This window comes from Aythya ferina (genome assembly GCF_964211825.1).
Source record: "Aythya ferina genome assembly, chromosome: Z".
Taxonomy (NCBI): domain Eukaryota; kingdom Metazoa; phylum Chordata; class Aves; order Anseriformes; family Anatidae; genus Aythya; species Aythya ferina.
In genome coordinates, this window is record NC_140299.1 from 77,286,115 (window position 1) to 77,312,005 (window position 25,891).

Below are 25,891 nucleotides of genomic sequence, written 5' to 3' on the forward strand. Positions count from 1 at the left end.
TGACTGCAGAATACAGCATCAATATTCAAAAAAATTTAGGAAGCACCAGAACTGCTGGTGCTCCCGATGCACAGAACTCCTCATAGAGCCAGCCGGTAAAGCACCCCTTGCAGCAGGGGTGCTATGGTAATAGCAGCATCTAGAAATACAACACATCAAGGCAGTGATGAAAATAACTTGGAAGCTGACATCTTCCTGTGCAATGTTTTTAAAAAGATTAAAAATATACCGAAGTTATCAACAAAAAAATCCCATTTTCCAGCAAGACACTTATGGCCTGGGGTGGCAGTACAGAAAGGATGTCTGCGTAACTGCATCCTATTAAAAAAAATAAAAACAGATAAAGAAAACAAAATAAAAACCCTGAACTGTGAGTGAGTAAAAGAAAGAGCACGAACAGAAATTTCTTCAAGCTCATTCCTTACCAGAACAGAGTTCCTGGCAAAAGCTGAGGCTTTAGAAATGTGTTGTCAGCCAGTCAGAGCATTAAAGAAACAAAGTAGGACCTATCATGTCATATCTGAATTTATTATTTCTCTCCTCCTACTAGGCATTACAATCTATAACAAAATTAACTTCCTAGGGCTAAGAAATATCCTGAATATAACACCACATTAACCTGTCCTGATGAAATTACGTAATTTAAGATCTTTTCCAGAACCCTGAAGAACAAAACAAAACAAAACAAAACACAGAAGTGCCTGCTTCCTTGGCAGTCTCTGAGCTGCAGAATCTGATCGGTTTTTCATTTTCTCACTGGAGAGGGTGAAGTTCACAATTTGGGTATGGTTAAAATGAAGCAGAAGTTAGAAAAAGACAAAGACACCTGGGTGTTGAAGACCACTTTGCAGCTACTGAAGATCAAACACAGTGGGACAGAAAACAGCCCTGAGAACTCACCTACCCAGAGAGCGTGGACGATCACTACTTGGATATATAGAGCTAGGAAGACCCCTAAACTCCACAGGCAGAAGCAAAATCAACATGCAAGCACCCTCCTAAACATTGGTACTGTAAGGAAAGCCACAGCTGGATCAAGATCTAATATGCCACACATACATAGCAAATCGCTAATACCTGTCCCAGCAGTAGAATTCATTCCCTTAATTTACATTATACAGAAGTGAAATGTTTAAATCAGTGCACAGATGAGCAGTTCCACTGCATCTTTTACAGATCTGACCATTTTGGATTTCTGAAGGAATGTATTACATAAACCAGTGTTTTTGCCTCCTGTTACTCTTATGTTAACCTTTTAACTAATGCATGATTATTACTTTGTAAATAATAAAATTTCAATGTGTTCTTGATTGATTTTGAGCCAAATAGTTTAATAAATTACCAGTGCAATGACAAGAATTTAAATAATTCTTTAGTATACTTTTTTGAGTGCTCATCATTTCAATTTTGACACATTTCACATTAATTGAAGAAAGGCATATCCACCTGAGTTTCCAGAGCTAATTTAGACAGGTAACAAAATTAATCCCCTGGATTAGAATCTCATTGGGCTCCAAATTAAATGGTCTGAAACCTCACAGCCAGTAGGTGACATCCCCTAATCCCTTTGGCTTGAAATCAAAAAGCACAAAGCAGCGTGACAGAAGGTAAAACTGTTATGAGAACAGATGCAAAAATACCCACAATGCAGAAAAAAAGCTAAGTGGAATCAGAGAAATGCACTGGGAACAGGTGAAACTCAGATATATTAAATTCAAGGATTTCACACTACAGAGGACAGAAAGCAACTTGTTCACTTGACAGTGGGCACATAACAAAATCACACTCCTTAGTGACCGTGTCACTTTCCTCAATCTTTCTGCTGAAATAATCCTGTTGTAATGATAGTCAAACAAAATTAGAGGGAAAGGGATACTGAGTGTAAGAGAAACACATTTATGCTCTTATGGCTGGAAATTAAGTCAGTGTGAACACAAAAGCAGCACTCTGTGTTCACTGAAGAAACACAGAGCACGACAAAAATAATCTTCAAATTGTTAGTAACATTGGAATATTTTTGCTGTAAAATAAATTACATCTTGTGTATCTCCACATCCTCTCAGAAATGTTCATTCAATCAAACAGTCAATTACTTTCAACATAGGGTAGGGAAAAAAAAAGGTAACTATTTTGAATTTTCAGCACCAATTAATTTTGGAACAATAATACAAATTATTTTCTAATTTGTTCAATGGCTTTAGCACTGAAGTGCATCAAAGCATTATTTTGTTCATTTTTGTCATGACACAGTGAGGCATAAAAATACAGTATCTTTGTATGATGGAGCAATCCCATATGAGCAGTATTTCAAATTCTGCGTTAAAAGTTAACTCTGAAATGCAATCTTCCATCACATTTCATGGAGGATAATTCTACCACAAATACATAATCTTTGTGAAACTCAGAACCATAAATAATTATCCAGCTCAAATGGCATCAGTAACGCAGAACTTTTGCTGATTAAAAAAAGAGAGAAAAGAGGAAGGAGAAAAAAGGCTGGATAATCCTTGGTAATACCTGACTATTGAATAAAAGTTCGGACTGTGCCGGTAATCTTTAAAATTTATTCAACGTTATTTTAAAAATGACACTAAGACATGCCAGGTAAAATGAACTGCCATTATGCATTCTTTAAAAGACATCAAGTAACATATGTACAAGACTGATAATACAGAAAAGAGAGTAAGAATAGGGCATATGTGGACCCAAATTCTCAGTCCCAAATATTGGAAGTATGCACAACTGTGCTGCGCAGCAGAAACTGTGACATGATTTTCAGAGTTAACAGCATTCATTTTAGGGGAAACATCAAATAGGTATTACCCAGCAGAGTATTCGACTGAGATGTCCATTCAGGCAGATGCATTTAAACATCTAAATCTTTACTGCGCCAGACACATTAACATTCTTATCCTTTAAAGTCTCAAAAATTCCAAAATAGTTTCTGTAGTCGAACACCTGAACAGAAAATCATGAAACAAAACCTAACGACCACTGTTATGTATTTAAAAATGAAGGAGAAAACTAAGTATAAATTCTAATGTTCTACCTGAAAAACAAAATTATATTTTGATATACACACACCCACACACCCCATGCTGTAGTAAAGTTTTCGTAAACATACGGAAAATTTTGAAAGATTACCTGGTAAAAATACCATCCACAACACCAATTGTTGACTCCTCTGCAGGAACGTAGGAACCAATCTGTGCCATGACAGTGATCAATGCAACTTGCTTTATATAGGAGCTCTTTCCTCCCATGTTGGGTCCAGTTATTATCATGACCCTTTCACCATCTCCCTGGAAACACAGAACAGTGGTTAAATATATTGTCTGCGTATGATGCATATAGAAAATCTGTTATGTATACATATGCTCAGAAAGATACAGGACATGTCCTCAGGATTAAATGTTCTGCTTCTATTTGAACAGCTTCATTCATTCTTAGAGTTCATCACATTCACTTCTCAAGATATAATGAATTCTCAGATGGATAAAGCTTCCTAAGATCTCTCCAGGCTGGTGAGAGAGAAGCATAGCAATCGACACGCATTGCTCTGGAGAAATGGACAGAGTGCGGAAGATTTTTCCCTTTCTCCATCAAGAAACCAGGAAAGCACTCCAAGAACTTTCTGTGCACTTTTCTTTGGAGAACGGGAGAATCTCATCAGCTTTCAGAATAGGCACTGTCACCCCAATTTGGTTGTGATCTGGATTCCTCTCCACTTAGAGTTCTCATTGCAAATGGGACAAAGATCCGACCCAGGTTAAACCCTTCAACATACCCACATCCAAACAGATTGGCTACTACGAGAAATCAAAACTTCTCTGAGTTTAGCAGTACTTGGTTGTAACACAGACATTTCAAGCAGACTGCATCCGGTCTCCGATTGATCAGTTTATCTAATCACTGAAATCCTACAGAAGATGTATCAGACACAAGCATTCATCTCAGCTATAATACCTCTTATAGTACTTAAACCTGTCTATGGCTCCAAAACAAAATATTCTTCATCTGGTGCAAGACAACTCCTCACACAAAATTAAAACTCACCAATGAACATATAAAGCCTTCTCAGGGCCTGAGTCAAGACTAGGAAATTAAGTTATGAAAGGTCTTCAGATAAACAGACTTTTATTTTGTACTACAACTTACAATGAAATCCAACAATTTATGAATTAACCAAAAGTCAGCATATTCCATTGCCCCATGGGACCAGCAGAGCGGAAAGGATAAGTTCTGCATAATGAATATTAGCCACACTACTTAGGAAATTTGGAGGTCATCAGGCACCGTGACAAGAAAAATACGAGTATCTCCACAGAATCTCCTCACGATCTTTTCAGTTTTGCTTTTCTTTTGGGTTTTCATTCTTGTCAACAGGGAGGCAAATAAAATTCATATAGGACTGACACTTTTATTTTGTAATTCAGATCATACAGAAGGTACATGCACCCAGTATTTACTGTATGTAAAAGCTGTTTAGTTTTTACTAAAAACAACAACAACAAAACCGAAACACATTCATAAGGAACTTGCAATAAAGTTAAAACAGAAAATGACATTATCAGGAATGAAGGATGGATGTAATATGCAGATGTCTATAAGGGAACAAAAATTTGTAACATTCTATTCTCCAAGGGATAGTTTCAATACTGCTACTAAAACTTTGTCAGGGCCACCACCACTTCACTCAACACAAGAATTTACAGGTACTTAAAAGCAGAATGAGTTAACACATAAGTTTCTTGCATGTGTGTAGTATTCCTGCAGGGTCCCTCCAAGCACATTCAGAGACTGGTGGTTGGTTAGCAAAGCCGGCTTTCAGAAAAACATACACTGCAGCATCAGTCCAGAGAGTCCATCCACCCTTACTAATGCATGCAACCATAAGCTAACATCTTACTGGAATATATGATAAAGGTACTAAAAAAATTCCATGAGTATTTGGGGAGGAGAGGGAGAATGAAAGTATAAAATGTTTATTTCAGGACACTGCAAGAAAGCTTTCCTGAAGTTAGATATCTAACAACATTTCAGTTGAAAACATGACAGGAGATGCATTTTCCTGCTGATTCAAACACAACAATTAAAACTAGAGACATTTTAATAAACTGGATTCCCATCCACCTCTCTCAAAAAAGAGAGAACTCAAACCAACAGTAGGGGAGGAGGTGATTGCACCACGACCATTTGCTTTTGTAACACTCAGTACCTGAAAAGCCAACATAAGAAGGGGACTAAAGGAAGAAAGTGCATGATGATTACTGAATGAAATGCTGATTTTTTTTTATTTTTTTTTTTTTGTAAGAGCCATCTGTCGCTTTTTTGGAGTTCAAATAAATTTTTGAAAATGTTCTATGGAGTATTGCACAGTATCTATATCCTTGTTCAGCACAGAACAGCATTTAAAAATATTTCCAGAGAAATACATACAAACTTGAACAGCGCTTACCATGGCAATATTCCATGCTGACATCTGTTACCTTTTCTATGTTTACTGTATCAAAAGGCAGTTAAGTATTCAGAGGTAAGTTGCAAGCATATTTTTATATTCATTAGGAAGAGAAATGTAGCATTTAAAGAAAGATATAGACAAATAAATATTCAACAAAAAAGTCAAAAGGACATACAATTTAACAGGCAGGTTTTAGTTTTTCAGGGGGAAAAAAAGGAGAAAAACTAAAATATGCTCATCAGAAACTGATTTATGAAATAAAATAAGGCAGTGTTTTCTATCTAAGGTAATTGCATATTTATACCAATTTTAGGTAATGTAGGTTATACAGTTTAGGTACTGTATAAAAAACATTAAGTTGTAGCCCTTTTTGACCTGCTGACACCACCACCAAGTAAGTTAATAGTCTTCTCAGCATCCTATTACTTAATTCTGTTGCAGAAAACAAGTCAGGGAGACTTATGGGTAGCACAGAGTCTGCAAAGCTACACATCAGGGATCTTCATCTATGTTAATATGAATGGCTTGTTACAACTAATGTGCAGTCTACACTGTGTGTACACGATACTACACAGTGAACAGTCAGAACTCCAAATATGCTTCGTCAGACTGTGAAATGCTGTGTGAATTTAGCACTTCCAGAAAAAAAGGAAAACATGTAGTAGAGAAATACCTTAAAGCTTCTGAGCTATCTTAGAAATAATTTGTAAGACTGAGCCTGCAAATGTGACACAGAAACTCAAGTGACTGATAATTTGTATATTATATGCCCATAGAAAAACAAACATTAAAAATCTCCATAAATTTGAGATAAATTTACTACAAAATGTAGACTCTCTCTGACGGCATTGGTTAAAAAAAAAAAAAAAAAAGTAATTACTCACTTACCTTTCAAAGATAACTACTTAAAAATAATCACATTTTCCTGATTTTGAGATTTCCTTTTCCCTCTTTCCCTTCCTTTTTCCTTTTCCCTTCCCCTTTCCTCTTTTCTTTCCTTATGTGATTAAGCCTGAACAGGGTTGCTAAGAGAGAATCTGGCTGCAAGATACCAGAAAACAGACAAAACTGATGTGGTCATGTCTAGCAATGTCTCTCTGAAATGCTAGCAAGCAGCCATTCTGTAATTAAATTATTTATTTTAACTTCCTGGCTAAAGAGCAAATTCCAGATTCATTCCCCTGAATGATTTTGAATCCCAGAGGGTATCTTGATACTTACGGAAAGGTTAGTGGTGTTTGGAACATACTGATCCTGTTCTCCCAGTAGTACATCAATCACAGGGTGCCTGCCGTTTTTTATGATTATTTCTCGCCGATTATCTTGCACAACTGGTCTGCAAAAAGGAAGACACATTAATTTCAATGTTCATTGTAACCAATTACTTAGAACTACTGTAATTAAAAGCTGTTGCGGGGGTCATCTACAATGCAGATTTTTGTAAAAATATGCAAATGACATAAAAACGAATTCTTGCTATCAAATATTTCTAAAGAATGGATTCACTTTGTTTAAAGAAATATTAGTCGATTAAGTTATTTCACAGTACTTTTGTGATTCTTTTTACTATGTAGGAAATGCTTTCAGTTGTTCATATGTATTACAAAGAACTAGTAAGAAATACAACATGAACAAGCAATAACAAAACCCTTAACTCGAGGACAATCCACTTTCATAACACCACCACTACAGAAGCTCCAACAAACTTTGACCATTTGCAGACACATTTGATATTCTCACAAATGATCTTGCTCATACACTGGTCCAGGCTGCCACAGCATCAACCCCTGGCTGGCACATGGATAGCAAACAAAACTGTCCAGCTATGTATATTGTGACTGACAACACATTAAACCATACAAATCAAAGCCTACAGGATGACAGAACTGTAGTTCTGTAAAAATATAAGCTACACTCCTACTTTGCAGCAACTTCCAAACACATGTAAGAGTCATCACAATCACTGTTGATAGGAAGTGTACTAAGTTGAAACACTGAAATGACAGTATCTTTTTAGAAATAAATATGCAAACCAGATTTATGTTACTTGTATTTTTTCTCTTCTCCAAACCATGTAATAAAAAGTGTTTTTTTCAAATGGCTCTGCCTTACCTACAAATTAGTCTATGTACAAGGATATAACTAATAAACCATGTACAATTCTGTTACATATCTCCAGTCTAAGAAGCTCCACCTCAAAAAGCTGTCTGTTCTTCACAGAACAAAAACCACTAAACAACATTGTAACTAAATTATAAATATAAATTTATATGGATAATATATTATATATAATAATACATATATTATATTTATAATTATTATATATTATATATTTATATTATATATATTATATAATGTATATTATATTATCTATAAATATAAAGACTAAATTATAACTGTGTTGTGTTTTTTTTTTCCTGTTCTCCTTTTTCATCATAAGTGAAATGCAACATAAATTGAGCAGTAGAAGTGGTTTCATGTCTCTGCAACATTTTCCTACAGTACAAGCGCTTTGTGGTAAGAGCAATAACTTAGGGAAGTGGCAGTAGTTGAGAAAAGAGAATAATGGCATAAAGCCACAGAACTTCTGGACTGGAAATGAAGTAACACTTGGGTGGACTTCAGAAGGAATGCAAAATTCAGGGGAAGTGTGATTTTCCTTGGGCTGAAGAATGACTATGCAATTAGAAAGGAAAATGGAGATAAAACAATGGCATATTTGGAACAGAAGTCACTGGGGAAAGAGGTGCAAGCTGAAAATGCTGTGTGGGGTTTGTTTTTGGTTTTTTGTTTGTTTGGCTGTTTTTTTTTTCAGCATAGGGATAGTCCCAGCAGTTACATAGCTGAGATGAAGTCAGTCGGGACTGAGTCTTGGGGTACAAAAAAAGGAAATTTCACTCTCCACTCTTGTCAGATATGTAACTAATTTGTAGCTGTAACAGGATGGTCTGAGAAGGGAAGAGCACATACCTAGAAGTATGCTCCTCCTCTACCTCTCCATTCTGGAGCCAAGAAGGAGAGATGTCAGCTAAATGATCCATTTGCTCTTTTCAAATTCTACCCTCATCTTCGTAAATCACCATGTTTTTTTAACTGGTCGTGTCTCCTTCCACAAAGCTGTGAGACAGGATGTACTTTCAGGATGCCACGAGCTTTGCCAACTGCCTGTTCTCATTTCAGACAATGGGGCCCACAGAAGCAAAGCCTCAGACACAGTCATTCAAAAGGTCTTTCCTGCCCTACATCCTCACAATGTGACAAGCATGTGTCATGCAGTAGGGAAAAAAAAAAAAAAATCTCTGGAATGCTTAACACGTTATTGAGTCATATAGCATCTTTCCCACAGCATTTCAGAAAGTTAACAAATTTACCGACTGCAGAGCAGACAACACAAATATCAGATGATGATGATGTCTGGGCTACCTGAATTATCACCCTTCATATATGTAACTTTGCTGCCTGAGAGCCCTGACTTTGTTCATCATTCCTGTAAAGAATGAGAGTCCCAACATGGGTGTCCCAGGACAACCCACGGAAGCTGTAAGAGACACCTAGCTCTTTCCAACAGCAGTGTGGAGCACCTGTGCTAACTTAACAACTCATTTAAATGCCTTAAAAAACACTCCTCTGAAATTCCTGAACTAGTTAATATGAAAGTCCCATTTTCTTTTCTGTAGACCTCCAGAGTTAATTATTGACATCTTCCCTTTGGCTGAGGTTTAGCTAAGAAGTCTCCTCCCTGACGGTTTATAAGCTCTAAGCCACTCTTTAATATTCAGTGAATTATTTAAACTCTGTGCAGTGAATTAATAAGATTTCAGTTTGTTTTCTCATCTGAGTATACAGAAATAAGTGAGCAATTACTTTCAAAGAGATTCTGATAGAGGCACACAAGATCCCAAGAGTCCACAGTGATCAATATTATCTTTATATTCTTTATTACCTTCTGTATAAAATCAGAAGTATATTTAAGTTGACTTCCCTTCCTCCTTACACATTTAATACACAATTTGCTGTACTTTCACAGGTCTCAAACTTCACTAATGTAGATGGTTGTTTGTCAGTAATCATCTGATCACTTCTACTGCTTCTGATGCAGCTTCACAATGAAAACCCTTACTGGAAACTGGGGACTGGAAACTAACCCCATACAGGTATGTATACAGTAAACCTCAGAAATAGTAACTACAGGCCTCCAGGACAGTTCTGAGCAAGCTGAATTAGTGTCTCAGTGTGTCTGCATGTCTACAGGAACAGAGACCTTGCAGGATGGAAATGGGCACCCCAGTGAGGGTGACAGTCTCCATGAGGAGGCAAGAGACATGGGCTTGTGATGGGGGAGGAACACAGGAGCTGCAGGGTGTGCAAGCTCAGGAACCAGCTTTAGACCAACCTCAGGGAAGCAGGACTTGAGGCTCTGTGCCTCTGCAACCCAGAGAGCAAGAGGAATAGCCTTGGCACTGCTAGAGTCCCAGGCTGCACTGCCTTGTATGCATGAATGCATCTTAGCTGGAGGGACGTGCACAGCTCATCAGATCTGAACACGCTATCGTAGGTGAGGCATTATCACTTCTGTAGCAGGTGGCATTAGTATTTACCTGTCTTTACCCGAAATACATCTTTGAAACACATCTCATACACCTGAGAAACTTTGGTATTAGAAAGACCTCTCTGGGAAAATAATAAGGAGCATGGACGTTGTTTCCATGCAAAGTTCAACATATATTTATGTGTTTGTGAGATACCATCAACAAGACTCACGTAAAACAACAGACAGACAAGTGGAAGCTGTCAAATGTGAATTGCAACATTTACGGTCTTGAAATAAGGCTAAAAGCATTGCTTTGCAAAATCAGATTAAGTTAAATTACTGTAAACAATTTTAATTATACATACTGCGCTACACAAACTCAACTGAAATTTATTTTAAATACTCTAATTCCCTATAAAATCCCAAATAAAAATTAAAAATTGATTACCTGCAGTAGTCTCCTTGTTTAGCCACCTGTGCCAATGAGAACAGACAGTCGATAGTTGCTAGGTGACCAATCGCTTTAGACACAGGGTGATAATGTTCACTAAAATGGCTATTCCAAAACAGGGAAAAATAACAGGAGAAAGAAAAAGAAAAAGTTTATACAGATACCAATGTATTGTCAAAATATACCCCATGCAGGTTTCTCAAAGGGCTCCTATGATCTTCAAATTACTCTGAATTCAAATCTCCCAGCAGTGTATTAAGTTACCATATGAGGACACAACCTTAATCAAGAAGGACTTCATGATTCCGTTGTAACAGGGAATTATTTTTAAGCACAAAAAAGCAGACAAAATGAAATTCGCTAAATAGCATACAAGGGGTCTGCAGTTGATCCCTGCTGCCTAAATGAGGTCTATAAAAATGCCACTGTTTATCACAGTGGTAACTGAATCCCAGATGCCAATTCACTTCAATCATACACTAAAGTCAAAAATATATACAATAAAAGTGCCTGAACACAGGAGTTGTCCACAATTTCAACAAAATATGGTATATACAACCATTCAAATGGTTGTATAAATTCAAGAATTCAAGAAAATTCAAGAATTCATTTTCTGTTTATGGCACTATTTCAGCCAGTACATTAATGAAGTTACCAGGAGAACACAGTTTTCAGTAGACTTCATTCTCTTAGCACTTATGAATTCCTTTTCCCCTCTCCTGGTCTCAAGGATACAACTTGGAATATAAATCCAGTATGGGAGCTGAATTTTAAAAGGTGGGAGAGGGTAGGATACTGTATGCTGCTATCAGCATTGAAAACAGCAAAGTAAACATGAAAAGCAGCAGATCTGAGTGCAGAGAGGTTAACACAGGTCAGCTCAAACTTAGATCGCTAATTTAGTGACAAATATTATTTAACAAAACTACTTTACAGAATCACAAAGCCAAAACAGCTTGAGGAGAGCAAACTGGAATGTGTTTTCTCGTTCCTACCAAATAAACAGAAATTCTGGGTTCCTACTAGGAGGCAAAACCTTGGCCCCAGGTACATTCATGGCATGACATTCAGCATGTCCTGGGCACCAGTGAAGGGAAGGGGAAACTGTGGCTCTGCCACTTGTATGTCACCTACAGCCTTTACAGAACTGATGCTAATGCAAAAGCCACAAAGGATGAAGCCTGACTTCCAGACCTCACAAGAATTTTGAAGGGCTGGCAGCAAGAAAACACATTTTAATACTCACTAAAACAGGAAATATAATACAGCATTTAGCAACTAATGATCATAGACAATTTCTGGAATGTTAAATGAGTGTTAAAATAGTAGTATTTCAAAATACTGCTGATGCTGTTCACTGGGGTGGTCAACCTGTGGCTCCGCAGCTGCACAGAGATCACAAATAAAACAAGAGCTGCTCCTAGGCCAGTGCTGGCAGCAGGACCCTGCTCATAGTTAATCAGAAACCATCACTGGGCAAGTAAAAGTATTAACGTAGGGTACAAGGGGCACCTTTTTGTGTTGCAGCTAAGTTAGCTCCTGTCTGAGAGGTCCTACACAGATTCCTGTCCCTTCCCTGGCCCCAAGCACCTGCTTCCAGCTGCTCCATCCTCAGCCCCAGATTCTCCCGCAATGCGTCCTGTTCATGGGGCTAGATGATTCAAAAGCTACTCGTGTTTTTGCAGGATCAGCTTAATTCCCACTCTGCTTGCTCTGACTGCCAAGGTCATTTGACAGCAGGGAGTCTCTACACCAACTCCAGAGCACTGGGGGCTGAGACACTTAAAGCCAAAGGCACACCCAGCCCCGTACCATCCTGCAACACAGAGGTGGGACCCTCAGGGAAAACCATCATCCTCTGCCACAGGGGGCCCAGTTTGATTGCTTCTCTTTAAAAGATACATGATGGACTCATTGTCTGTCCAGTAATAAAGCAGCTGACCTGGTGCTAAAGAAAGTCTTTTTGAAGAAAGCTACCATAGGCGAGACTACTGACATATGACATATACATAATTAGAAGGCAACTTTGGCATAATAATGTTTACTTGCAGAAATTCAGTGTGATGGTAGATCAGAGAAGGTAAAAAGTCCCTGTCATGTTGAGACAGCTTCAAAGGGAACTTGCTAAGTTTCAGTATCAGGGGAAAAAAGCACAACTGAAAGCCAGTAATCACTGCATGACATGAGGAACAATTTCAGTGGCCTGTAACTCATACAACAAGTGAAAAAATATTCAATAACCCAACACCTGAAAAATCAGAGGTATTTATAAATTTGAGAAATTATTTTTAGACTCCCATTTTGAAGATCCTTTGACCGAACAGTTAAATAAGTTTGTTTGAAACTCTGATCTGAGACAAACAATGGCAGTTGTGAGGGGTAACACTCTAGGTGCCTTCTACCAGATTCACAGTCAGTTGCAAGGTTATCATACACAGCATACGATTGTGTAGAATTACATCCATCCAGGAGACTGCTTGAATACCCTGAACAGTTCTCACTCAAAAACTGTAACACTGCAACTGTAATTTATTTTTTCTTTCAATAATGGCACACTTAACAGTGAAACCATACTGTATATTAAGTAATGTCAAAGAAGAATTTGCTTAGCTTATACAATAAATTATTCTTATTTGCACTGTACATCACAAATAAATACATAATAAAAATACTAGATTCAGTTTCACTCTTTCACAGAGTTGCACTTTCAGGTTCTTAGTGCTATCATACTAGTTTCCAAATTTTGGGAGTCACTTAGCATTATTAAGTATACATTTTCATGAGAATTTCAAAATCTGGAGATAACACATCTGGTCTCAGGTCTGTCTGTAAAGGTCTTGCTTTAAAATACTTTAACTTCAAGAACAGTATTTTGACCATGTCTTCGTATTTGTTGTGGGCAATATAGCTATCAACTCTTTCTATCAAAAGATAAACATCCTTTGCTGTTCCTGTAGCAAAAATAAAAATAAAAATAAAATGATGAATCCTATTTTGTAAACTTACTCTAGAAAATTTAGCCATTCAGCACCACAGACAAGGATTAGCTGCTCCCGAAGCTGATTCAGATGTCTGTAATTTTCTATAATGAAAGGAGAGTGGAAACGGCTGACAGCTTTTGTGCTGGAAGATAGAGAAAAGCCAAACAGGAAATCAAGGTTACTAAGCAATCAGTTATACCATCTCTATGCAAAATTGGACAAGTTTTCTTATTCTCTGTAAGCCTTGAAAATATATGTTAAAAAAAAAAAATGTTATTTTATGGTGGTACTAAGCTCTATTGATTCCAGTGATCTATACTGTGATTAAAGTGAGCAGTTGCTGCACCACTACCCATTCAAAAAGCCTTTAAAATGTTTTTCACACTATAGCATGCATCACGGAAGTATAAGTATTTCACAAAATTCTGTTCAGCAATATGCTGCACAATTAGATAAATTTTCTGTGACTGTTTGCATATACAAAAAATTACAATTAAAAAAATCACCTTAAAAAGGAAAACTATGATGAGTCTGAAATAAATGTAGTAAATACAGGCTGTCATGCACATATACTAGTTTCCATCTGGGGCACTTGCTATTTACATATGTATTTTTATTAAAGGACTCTGACGTTCCTAGGCATATTTTTATTTTTGTTGTTGTTTAATTGCCTTTTTTTTTAATTTTTATTTTTACTGCATTTTCTGATTTCTGGCTAATCTCTTTACTTCTAATACTTCTTGCACAAGTCAATAGCGACATTTTAGAGTTCACCTTTGCTATGCCTATTTCTGGTGATAGATGTCTGTGTACATACATTATAACATGAAGGTGTCTGACCTGCTTCAATAATAAAACAAATGACTGAGGTGGAAAAAAAATCCCATTACATAGTTCAGTCCACCTCTCTTTAACCTACTATCAAGAATCATGATTACTTCATGTAACACTACGTTACTACATTACTACAAGCCAAGTAATACTTGTATGTATAAGTAAAATGATATTTTAAATACAATGAGTTTATTGAGATGTACAAACAGATCTTTGTACAGACACCTTTACCTATCTGAATAAAATAATAAACATTTATCATTCTGAAAGGCTTGTACCTTTGCACCTGAGGGGAGAGAAGAGGAGCGGAGGGAAAAGAACAAAAAAGATAAGTATTTCAGTTCTTCAGTTTGGTTTTGTGTGCTTTTAAATCAAACCTATTATGGCAAAAATTAACATAACAATTTGGTTTTGTTGGCTTTCAGTTTAAAAATAAAAACCACACGGAGCAACAAGAATGTGTGTGGAATTAACTGTTACACCAAGGTACTGTGTTTTATTTCTCATGTTTTAAAACAGGACAAACTTGAAAGACATTTTACATACCTACTAACCATAACCCAGCTTGATGGCACACATGACATGTGGGAATTCTTGACTTCTATCAAAAACTAAAATAAACAGAAATGGAATATTACATATCACACGTAGGTATGAAGACTACAGAGTAATATTCTTCATATAACAAGAAATTTGTCTGCATTGGAGGAAAGCCATATTCAGCCTGAAGAGGATGAGCAGACCAGGAGGAACTAACGCTCTTTTTCCCCAGAAGTGAAGGTCATGACACGAACGTTTTCTACCAGTGACTCCATTCCTGAGATGTTCCTGTGCCCTGCTGTGCTGCTGTCCCTTCTCTGCTCTTCCACTCCTCCAACCACTAACATGCTCCGCTTGCCTATCAGGCCAAAAGCAGACCGAATCTATTATGCGAGTTTTGCTTACCTGATCCTGACCTAGCCATGCACCAAATCAGCACACAATTTATTTACACAGATCCTACATTATATACCACCTCTACTAAGGCTATTTCTTGTCAGAGAGATGTGTCTTCCTGACTAAGGACCAGCGACTCATACTGAGACACGTTTACCTGTAACAGTTCATAAACAAGAACTCAAAATCTTGAATGTCAGCACTGTATCTACAGTACCTTATTTCAAATTTAGATATGCTTGAGGTCACAAAGAGAATGAATAGGGGAAAACAGCAGTAAGAGGCTGAGAGCACTGTAAATTACATGATGTGTTTATTATGGTATTTTATATGATTCACATTGGTTATCTTTATAACCTTCCCTGAGGTCCTAGATGTCAAAGAACTGAGGCTTTCTCAAATAAAAGAATTCACCTGCAAAATGAATTTCTAGCAGAGATTGAATTAACTCAGAATCTGATCACCTTTACAGCAAACGATCAGACTCTCATCTCACAAAGCTTTTCCACTGCAGTTAGTGTGATTTAGATAAAACATTCCTTACCTCACCAAAACAGTCAGTGATCACCTTCAAGAACAAACAAGAATAATCCTAAAACGAGCAAAAGATTCCACAAAGGACAAAATACACTAGTTCTTAATTTACCCAAGATACCCTTAAAATATTTGGTGTTGTTGAAACCCTTGAATTGTATAATGCACATGAGATAACAGGACTGAAAATAGGTAGAAATAGAGATCCGCAAAGATTTGAAAACAAGCCAATTATTGCTACTGCTAGTGTTGCTCCTGATGTGCTGGTATTACATTTTTTCTGAAGTTCATCTCAAAACAACTTAATATGCTATGTTTACAAAAGGAACACAGAAAGTAATACCACATTTGTGTCTATGCTGAATGCCTGAACTCAAAACAGCCTAAACGAACATAAACAGTTCAATCGCTTGGTTTGTTTGTGTGGCTAGTGAGAAACAAGCAAAGAGACAGTGACCTCCTTCAAAGCAACAAAAGCATTAGATTTTTCACTGTCTTATTCTTAGCTCTATTAGATAAATAATTGCAGTATTAAATAAACCAGGACCAAAGCACTGCTTATGCCATGCAGGAAGCAAACATTTGCCAAATGTAGCAATTTCTCTATAAATCCTGCCTGAAACAAACAGCAAGGCTATCGTTATCTGGACAGCATTGTGTCCTGTTTAGTATCTATAACAAATTAAAGTAGAGGTCTGGAAACAAAAGATAAAATAGATACGTGTGTGACCTCACATTTTGCAAAAGATATGTGTCACCTGGAGCTTCACCAGAACTCTAACACGAACTTCACAACACATCTAAGTCAACAAACTGTGGGCTGACTCTGAAAAACTAATCATATTTTCACAATTACAGGTTTGGGGGCACACATTAAACAGAAAATAGTTTGACTTTGTTTTTCTCCATGAAGGCCTGTGCCCTAAAAAGATGTTCAGAGTGGGGAGATGCACAGAAGTTCCTTGAAGTTTCACTCTCTTCCAGAGAACCCTACTTCTGCCCGCGATAGTTGCTAAGTGTTTGCATACTACTGCATCTATCAGCATGCTACAAGAATCTAAGAATTTAACAGACAGATATGAGGAAGAAACACCTCATCTCAAAGAGGCTCTTGTTATACCTGTGCTCTGCTCCTTCCACTCAGTTACCTTTCCATTACTTCCATTCTTTTAGCGTCTTTCCTTACCTCATTGACCATCTCCTACAACCCTTTTTCTACTGCCTCTTCTGATGTCACTGAAACAACTGTACCAGATGAAATCAGGTAACAGCTACTCACAATCTCTTCTGCTCCTCTCAAGCATAAACCAAGACAGATCTGTTGGTCTACAGTTGTTTATGAGCTATGTTTATGAGGATCTGAAATTCTCTTGTCCGGTTCATGTCTGACTGCTCCCTCAGGCTCGTCCCAGCCTTTAATCAATTCTTCTCTTCTTCCTTCCTCCACACAGCTGTCTTCTTCTACCCCTCAAATTATCCTATTTAAGAGAAAGGTTTCAAACCCCAGCTCTTCCCTTCCTCACACAATACTCTTCCCATTTTCTCTTGGACTTCAGCATTCATGCAGACAGCCTACCCAACTCACTAGCCACGTGGTTTTTTCTTTTCAATGTCACCATCAAAAGGTATACTCACCTGATGTCTTTATCAAATGCTGCTCATTCCTCACTAATTAATATCTTTTACCCTCAACTGTCAAACTATTTCCTCAATGCTTCTCAGTATTATTTTCCCAATTTTACATGGATTTTTCCTTTGACTTGCTCATGTCAATTCCCAAAGAATAATGCTGAATGGTGCTACCTCACTACTCCTGTCAATTCCCCCACAAATCTGTGGGAACCTGTTCTCTCTCTTTTTTTGGACTCAACTTCTCATCTCGCTGAATCATGGCCTGTCCATACCTGCAGAGCATCTAGCACACACACAACAGTTCAGACCACAAGCACTGCTTCTAAGAATTAAAATCAGTAAAGTAACATTTGTCATGCTTTAATACCGTTCCTCTTTGCTCATATATTTCAAATTAGAGTCTTAATCAGTACTTACAAAATCATTCTACCATTCTCCAAATTAACCTAACATTGTATTTCCGGGTTCTCTGAGAATATTTCAGCACTTAATAGTCACATAGTTAACCTCAGAAGTATGCAAGTGTTTTTACGTATACAGAAAAGAAAAGCATCACTGAAGCAAATCTAACGGCACTAATGTATTTTTATTCTTTAAATCACTAAAGTAAATTGAGTTAACAAAGTGACTGTCAGAAAACTGTTCTTCAAAGCTGTACAAAAGAATATAATCAAATGACCTCACCAAGCATCATACTAAATGAAGAGTTCTAGTTAAGCCCCAGTTTCAAACTGCTTTCTAGACAAACACAAGGATACAGTCATACATAATAGATACCATATTACCTCTTGACCAGAAACTGTAACATACTCTGCAGAAGGATTCCTAATTTGTTTACGAATTTCCAGAAGATGTGATTGGATTTTAGACAGCACCTCCAGGATCTCTTCCTTTTTCTTACTGATGAGAGGGAAGTCTGTAAGGTCCTTGAACAGTTGGGTTTTATCCCCAGTCCTATCCATAAGAAATATAAGATAAAATAAGAGTAAACCCAAAGATATATTCCCTATTTACTAGCTACATCTGTATTTTTATTCATTATTCTCATTTGTTTTAACACTAGATTTTTTTCCTTTTAAATACAATTTTCTGTTACTTGGTCATGGTACAAAATATTTACCAAATGCTGTCATCCACACTGCATAAACAGAAAGGCACTTTGCAAACAAGCCATCAAAAGCTACACCAGGAACCCCACCAAAAAACGTATTCAAAATTCCTTTATACTCGTGTGTGTTACACTCATACTTCTATACCAAATGCTACTGAGTCTTTTTTTTTTTTTTTTGGTCTCTTCTGAACGTGAAATCTGCAGCTTTCTGCTTATTCTTCCTATTCTTCTTTGGTCCAGAATGGCAAGAAAAGAAAGCACAAGGAAGATTGTTCCTTTCTGTCTCCATCTACAATTGCTGCTCCACCCATCCTGAGTTCAGACAAAACTTTTAGCAATGTTGAATGGGAAGCTCTGGATAACTTATGTACAACATGTGAACAGAGATTTTTCATGGACTTAAATTTTGTCCAAATATGGGCAGATATCCATGAAGCTTGCAAGGAAAAATTCTTCCCACAAAGTCTTCCTCAAAGCAGAATGTCATCAGGAGCTTCTCAGAGGAGCCTCCTTCTTTTCATACGAAAAGATTAACCAGAGTATTTTAAATACATGCAAAACAATACTTTTATAGTCTCATTGTCAAAAATGACAGAATTGTTTTGGCTGTACTATCTTAGCTCAAGATTGAAACCTGAAACCGAAAATGCCATTCAAGTGTTTAAAATTGGGAAGCTGAACCAGCTATTAAAGATAAGGTTGTCATCAAAAATAAAATTAAAAAAAAGTATCAGGCAAACAACGAAAAGTGTAAATCAGTGCCAAGTTAATTGGAATATATATTCGTATTTTAGTGCAAATCTAGCTAATTGCTTAAGTTTCCTGAAATCTAATATCTGGAGAGTAAGTAATTAGCAAACAAAATAATAAAATCTGAAAGTGATAAAAAAAAAAAAAAAGTCTTGCGTTCTGCCTACTCTGATACCCTTTTCCCTGAGAATGAATCAGCAACCGGACTCAGTGACCAGACAGGTAACCTAAAACCTGCATTTTGATTTTGCATTACAAGAACATAGTTATTATATAAGTGGCAGTAAAGAAGCCATTTTGAAATACAATACTAATTTTTAGAAATGATTTTGTGCTAATTAGACCTGTTTCCATGGGAATGTGAGGAAAAAAGATCGCTAGTAGCCAGCAGCTGATGAAAACTGTCACTGTAATGCCTAGCAAAAAGTTAAAGTTGACAGTTTAAATATATATATATATATTTATATATATATATTTATTTTACATATATAACAGTTTAAATATATACATATATATATAAGGTTTATATATATATGTATATATGTGTATATATTTAAATTGTCAACTTTATAACAGTTTAAACTTTCTAACAGTTTAAATATATATTTAAACTGTCAACTTTATAACATATACTATATATAGTATATATATATATATATATATAGTATATATATATATATATATATACACGTGTGTATCACAAAGCTCCATCAAAAAGCCCTTGGAACAGAAACATAATTTTGGAAAGCACTACAGGACTGCACCCATAGCACATAATAGAATTAATACATGATGCATGTGCAAGTTTGTGTGCACATATAATTATATCAATAGTCACCATAATTATTATGAAAGAACGGTTTTTGAGCACAAATAATATTGTCATACTAGTTTGAGATACATTTAGGCCAAAGTGCAAGCTATTTTAGTCTTTATCTTGAATACATTGAAATACATGCATTCCGCAGACCAGTAACATCTTCCTTTTACACTAGTGTATCTCATTCTTTTATACTATTCTAGCCATCATCAGCACACTGACAGAAAAATATATATATATATATTAAACCTACCTACAGTAAATCCGGTATAATTAAGATAAAGTCTGTTTTGTCATAATCTGTCACAACTATAATTGGATACCATGCACCAGTAGAAATCTTATAATCCCACCTGTCCAATGGACATGGCAAATATTTCAACCCTTCTCAACTTCTAAATTTATACTCTTTCCATCTATCTCTATTTCAGAAGCAAATAACAGAAGTGATGGACTTTGATTCTGATTTTTTCAAATCTCAGCTGGAGAAAAATAAAAAAGATTTTATAAATAAAATGTATGTTTATTTTTAGTCTGTTGGGGAAAAAGAAGATCAAGACTGTGCTGCCTAAATATAACTAAACACTAAAACTATATGCTGCATATTTCATCAAAGAATCACTAGGTATATCAATTAAATCTCATAGTAATTCACAGAAGAAAATGGTCAAACAAAGTTGAATGAAAATTTCTTATAGCAGGGAAGTTTAGGACGATCAGAACATAAAGCTGGGCGGTATTCATAACGGGTTCAGAACATCCTTTGAACAAACATGTTGTGTAAACAAAAACTACGCTGAAAGGAGACAAGAAGCCTGCAAAGTCAAGTGCTCAGGAAGGTTGGCTGTGCAAGCCAGATTGCCCTTGTGTCTAGCGCCATGAGAGAATGCTTTTCATATGATTTTATACTATTTTGTTCTGAAAAGCATTGAGTTTTACTGGCCCCAAGATATTCTTCCTAAAACCTGTCCCTGACAGGTTATCACACATCCCTGACTTACTGAAGCCACGTTCTTGCTTCCAGATTCCACATAAGCCTAAAGCCTTAAGCCTCTCGCCTTCTTCCTCCTGTGTAAAACCAGGGTCTACGGTAACAACTGAGGCAGCAGTTCCTAATAAGCAGTACACAATAAATTATTTTCAGACAATCTCCATTTTATTGTATATTCATCTTGATTTCTTTGTCTATCATTGCTTTTTCTTGGACCAGGGAAGGACAGAATTAAGACAAAAGGGCAGACAGCCTCCATGCTTTCAGCTCTCCTTTCCAAGACTACAGAAAGGCAATTACAGGGAAAAGCCTGAACGCACCTGGAGCCTGAGGTAGTAGCTCATTTAGTCATTCTCCAGAGAGTGCATGAACAGGGCAGTGACCCCATAAATGCTATGAGGGGATACAAATCCCACAGGCTACGTGGATTCTTCAGAGTTATTAAACTCCATATTCTCTGTTATTGGTGAGTATGTAAAGAGATTTAAAAAACAGAGAGGGGCTCAAAGCTAGTAAAAGGCATATTCCTGGCAGCAGAACAGCCACTCTGTTAAATGTCAAGTCTCTCTTCAAAAGGAATAGCTTCTCTATTAAAAAATAAATAAATAAATAAGTTGTTAAGTAAATTAACATGAGCAAAACATATTTTGCTCTAAATTCATTCCCCAAAACAACTGAAAAGTTTTTCAAAAATTATTCAGCCGGAGGCAGACACCCACAGGGCAAAATACTTGCTCACCTAGTTCAGAACCTCTGCTTTAACTATAAGCAACCTGTGCATGCATAAATGTAAAAGCTACAATATAAAACTGAGGTGTATTAAAACAAGATGCATACTTCACGTAACTGAATACATTCAGAAATCCTACGAGGCACAGAAGATTCACTTGTTTTCTCTACTTACTTGGCTGCTTCTTCATTAAGAATCTTTAAATAATGTTTTACTGGGGAGAGAAGTTCTGGGATTTCCAGCAGTGTGTTTTGTAACAGAGGCGTTTTCACATGAGAATGTATGACTGGAACAAGAGCTTGAATTTCCAAGTCCAGACGAGACAAGGTGCTGACTATCAGGAAGAACTCTTGGGTTGAACACTGCAAAGGGAAGCAACATCTATATCATTACTATGTATTATGATGTATTACTTTCATTAAATCCTACTGTTTTCTGGCTTTTTTTAAAAAATCACACAAAATACAGTTAAGGCATATGCACAGTAATGCAACTGCATAATCTTACCACATTCACAAAGTTAATGAAATATGCTAATTGTCTTAACCACTGTCTTCAGGAATCAGTCAAGAGCTGATCTCCATTACTGTGACTGCTGGATGGAGATGTGTAACATGTACACGGTACACAAAGAGCAGAAAAATAGACCAATAACATGTAGATAGTAAATAAGCATGCTGAGTGATTTTATGAATACCACAATCTGTCCATACAGGCCTGTGCCTCTACATCTGAATCCCTAAGCTGTAGCTTTGGCAAGAGAGGGTTTGGAAAGACAACGCTGGGCACAGGGAGAATTTCGGCAAAGCAGCACAGATGAGAAAAGAAAGAGGACATCAGAAACCACTGCTTAAAGTGCTTGCAGCTATTGCCAGATTCAGGGTCTGTCTGGTTGTTGCCAGGTCTATATGACAAGTTGGACCTATCACAGAGATCCCAGTGACTCCATGGGATGGGGCCCCACTTGCACATTTTTGGGTAAGGAATTGAGAATAAGGAGAAAACACTAACCCAGTCTTCTTTCATCCTCTCCTCACTACAGAGGTATGAAAGAGATTTTTCTATCATTGCCTTCAGGCAGTTGGCCAGGGTATCATCAAAAGGAAATCTCTCAGAGTGCAGCCAACAACACAGAGTGCTTTCAGAGCTTGCTCCATGATACCCATGAAAAACAAGCATCAGGTTCTTTAAAGCAACTTTTCACCGAAATCAGCGACTTGTAAAAGAGACACAACTTGAACTCTTCTCTTTCTCTCTCTCTCTCTCTCTTAAAACTATTAATATTACTCGTGATGCAGCTCAAATATTTTGCTGTTAGATTCTTAATGGTCCTCTGTGTCAGCACCGTTTGTTACTTTTGGCTCAGCTTCAGGAATCAGCTGTCAGGGACAGGGTTTTGCTTGCAGTTCACAACTCTGACAAAACAAATCACCTCCTGCCACATTCCCCCTTCTCAGCTCTCCCATTCAACACAACACTCAGTCACCTACATGCCCCATTGATAGATTAGGTAATGCTGATTCTCTTTGAAATTTTTATTTATTTCTTTACCAAAGTAAGTTTGCATTTGTGCTACACCACATTTGCATATCAGATGGAAACACAGACCTCTGAGACACAAAACCCCATCACATCCTGCTTACTTCATGGGGACTCCAGGGCATTTCCATTTCAGAAGATTTGGAAAAAAAAATGTCCATAAACAACTATGTTTATATTTTCTTTCCTTTTACTGATGCGTAGAAACATTTCTGGTTCGGTCTGAACTTTTCCCACTGGGCAGCTGACAACATGAAAAGAAAACACTTTACCTCCCTCATCCACCCTGAGGAGGCAAGGGAGGGCACAGGATATGCTGAATGCAAAAGTGCTTTTATTATAATATTCTTGGTACACCACAAATGTTGCTTCCTTCTTTACAGACATTTCTTCTCTTCTCACCGGGCAGTAGTCTAGAGTTTCATTCCTGGTCAGTATTTTTTGGTGATTAGCACACCACTTATTAAGGAACAAGTAGGCTTCAATGAACTATTTCATAAAGCATCTACTTTTTTTTTTTTTTTTTTGTCATTTCTTCTCTTTAAATTCCTCCCCAGAGGTACATTTTTGTTTCTTGTTCCTTCCCACATCCTTATACGAGAACTAAAGTAATTCTCTCATCTATTACACTGAAGTTATTTGTCCAGAGCTACTTTTGTAACCCACACATGGCAGCAAGCATTAACAAAAATGCTTGTCTGAAAAGGAACAATCTCTCTTCGTCCCCACAGACACAAACCCCCAAAATAAGCTTGCTCTATCATGTTTATTAGCTCTTTGAAACATGAAGAACGTCTAAACGCAACCTTCTGAAAAATCATAAAACATAATTATAAAACAACTTTAACTCTCTTCTCATGAAATACATATCACACCTGCAACTAGAGCTGGAAGAGTGACACCCATGTGGTAAAAACACAAAATAAAGAGCCTTAAATCTGCAGCCTTGGCAATCTGCACTGGATGCTGAAAATTTAAGTCTCTGACCAAAATAAGGTTGGAAAGAAAATAATTCCTAAGTTAATTGCAGTGTTCGGGGATGTCTGCGTTATCTTGGAGATTATTAAATAAAAAAATCAACAAAAAATCCTTTCTGGACATTTAAGATGCGCTCCATCAAAGGAGTAAGCAATGCGACTGAAGTTACCGTAACGCCAGTCAGCCTCTGTTAGATACTCTCCAACTGGACTGAAGTAGGGATGTTCAGCTACAGAGCCAACTCATCACTTTTTGGAAAACTTAAGTTCGTATTTGTTTCATATCCATGTAAGTCTGAGGCAGAAGAGACCTACTAAGTGACTTCCCTGCAACTGCTCAATTTTTCTGCAAGTATTTTCTTTTTGTCTACTCTTGGGACATCAACATTTCAAGACGCTATGTGGTGCCGCTCCTTTCATAAACTAATCCACAAAATCTCATCATGTAAAAGTTTTTATCTGACAAAAATTTCTCTTCCATTAAATTAATCCAAATATCTCTAGTTTCACTCTTTTGTATTACACTCCACAACCAGTTATTACACAACTCCACTCTCTCTTTGCTGTTAAGACCCTTCAAATATCTCTAAACCTGTTGTTCTCCTTTAATCATCAATTTAAGCAAACTATAATCTTTTAATCTTCCTTCATAAACAAACCATTATTCAGCTTCATGAAAACTTACTTTTTCCCCCATGCTTGTTGCAATTTATCAACATCTTTCTGATAATCTGGAACTTGCTGAATCTGTCTTATAAAAACTATGACAACAAAATAAAACAAAATAATAAAACAGTAAATCTGTCCATGGCATTTGAAGTGAAAGCACAAAGGAAAGGTCTCAAAAACTAAACAAATGATAAACCCAGGCTTGGACTCAAAGTCAAAGTAAAATACAGTACGACTGACTGCATCATCATCATCAACCTTGATGTATGTAAAGGATAAAATTCTGTAAGACTGCCCTTGACTACAAAGTGTACTCCTCAAGGATACAAAGGCTGCCGCCCTGTCACACTAAATTTGTAGTAGATTCCTGACAGCAGACACCATTAGATGATTCACAGGAGAACAATGTCCAGAAAAAAAAAAAAAAAAGAAAAAAAAAAAAGAATGGGCAAATATGGGCAGTAGGAAATAGATCAACTGCATGGGTTTGTTTGTTTTTTCAATATCATTCCTTAATTAAAAAAAAAAGTTTTTAAAAAAGTAATCAAACTGGGTGTTGGCAACTTAACTAGCACACTATCTCTGAGAGGGTAGAAAAAGGAAAAGATTTAAATAATATACGAGAACACCTGCCTGAGGTGTTCCAGTAAGAGTCATGAGGCTGGGGAAGGTGAGGTTTCAACAAGAAGAGAAAGCTGGATTTCAAGGTACTCTCGCCCACAGAGGAAGCATGGAGAGAAGAAAACAAAACAAAAGAAAAACAAACAAAAAAATAAAATAACAAGAACCCAACCACCACAATATATACGTGTACTTATAAAGATAAAACAGGGGTCCTGTACAAAATGCACCATAAACAACCCCGGCAGCTATCACGAGATTTCTCAAAGGGTGCTTAATAAACATGCTGAAGTTACCTGCAGGAACTCCGCTAAACTACACAA

The 25,891-nt window shown here is 36.9% G+C and overlaps 1 protein-coding gene across 2 annotated transcripts in view; it reads right to left on the bottom strand.

The window, feature by feature from the left end:
* MSH3 (mutS homolog 3) overlaps positions 1 to 25,891 on the bottom strand; it is a 111,510-nt gene that overhangs the window by 23,822 nt on the left and 61,797 nt on the right. For both annotated transcript variants that reach the window (XM_084503957.1, XM_084503956.1), the window contains exons 14-20: positions 21,937 to 22,124; positions 18,146 to 18,314; positions 14,805 to 14,869; positions 13,450 to 13,566; positions 10,441 to 10,548; positions 6,683 to 6,797; positions 3,145 to 3,302 (exon numbers count right to left, since the gene is read on the bottom strand). In XM_084503957.1, coding sequence (XP_084360083.1) covers positions 3,145 to 3,302; positions 6,683 to 6,797; positions 10,441 to 10,548; positions 13,450 to 13,566; positions 14,805 to 14,869; positions 18,146 to 18,314; positions 21,937 to 22,124 — 920 coding nt within the window. The remainder of the gene's footprint in view (positions 1 to 3,144; positions 3,303 to 6,682; positions 6,798 to 10,440; positions 10,549 to 13,449; positions 13,567 to 14,804; positions 14,870 to 18,145; positions 18,315 to 21,936; positions 22,125 to 25,891) is intronic.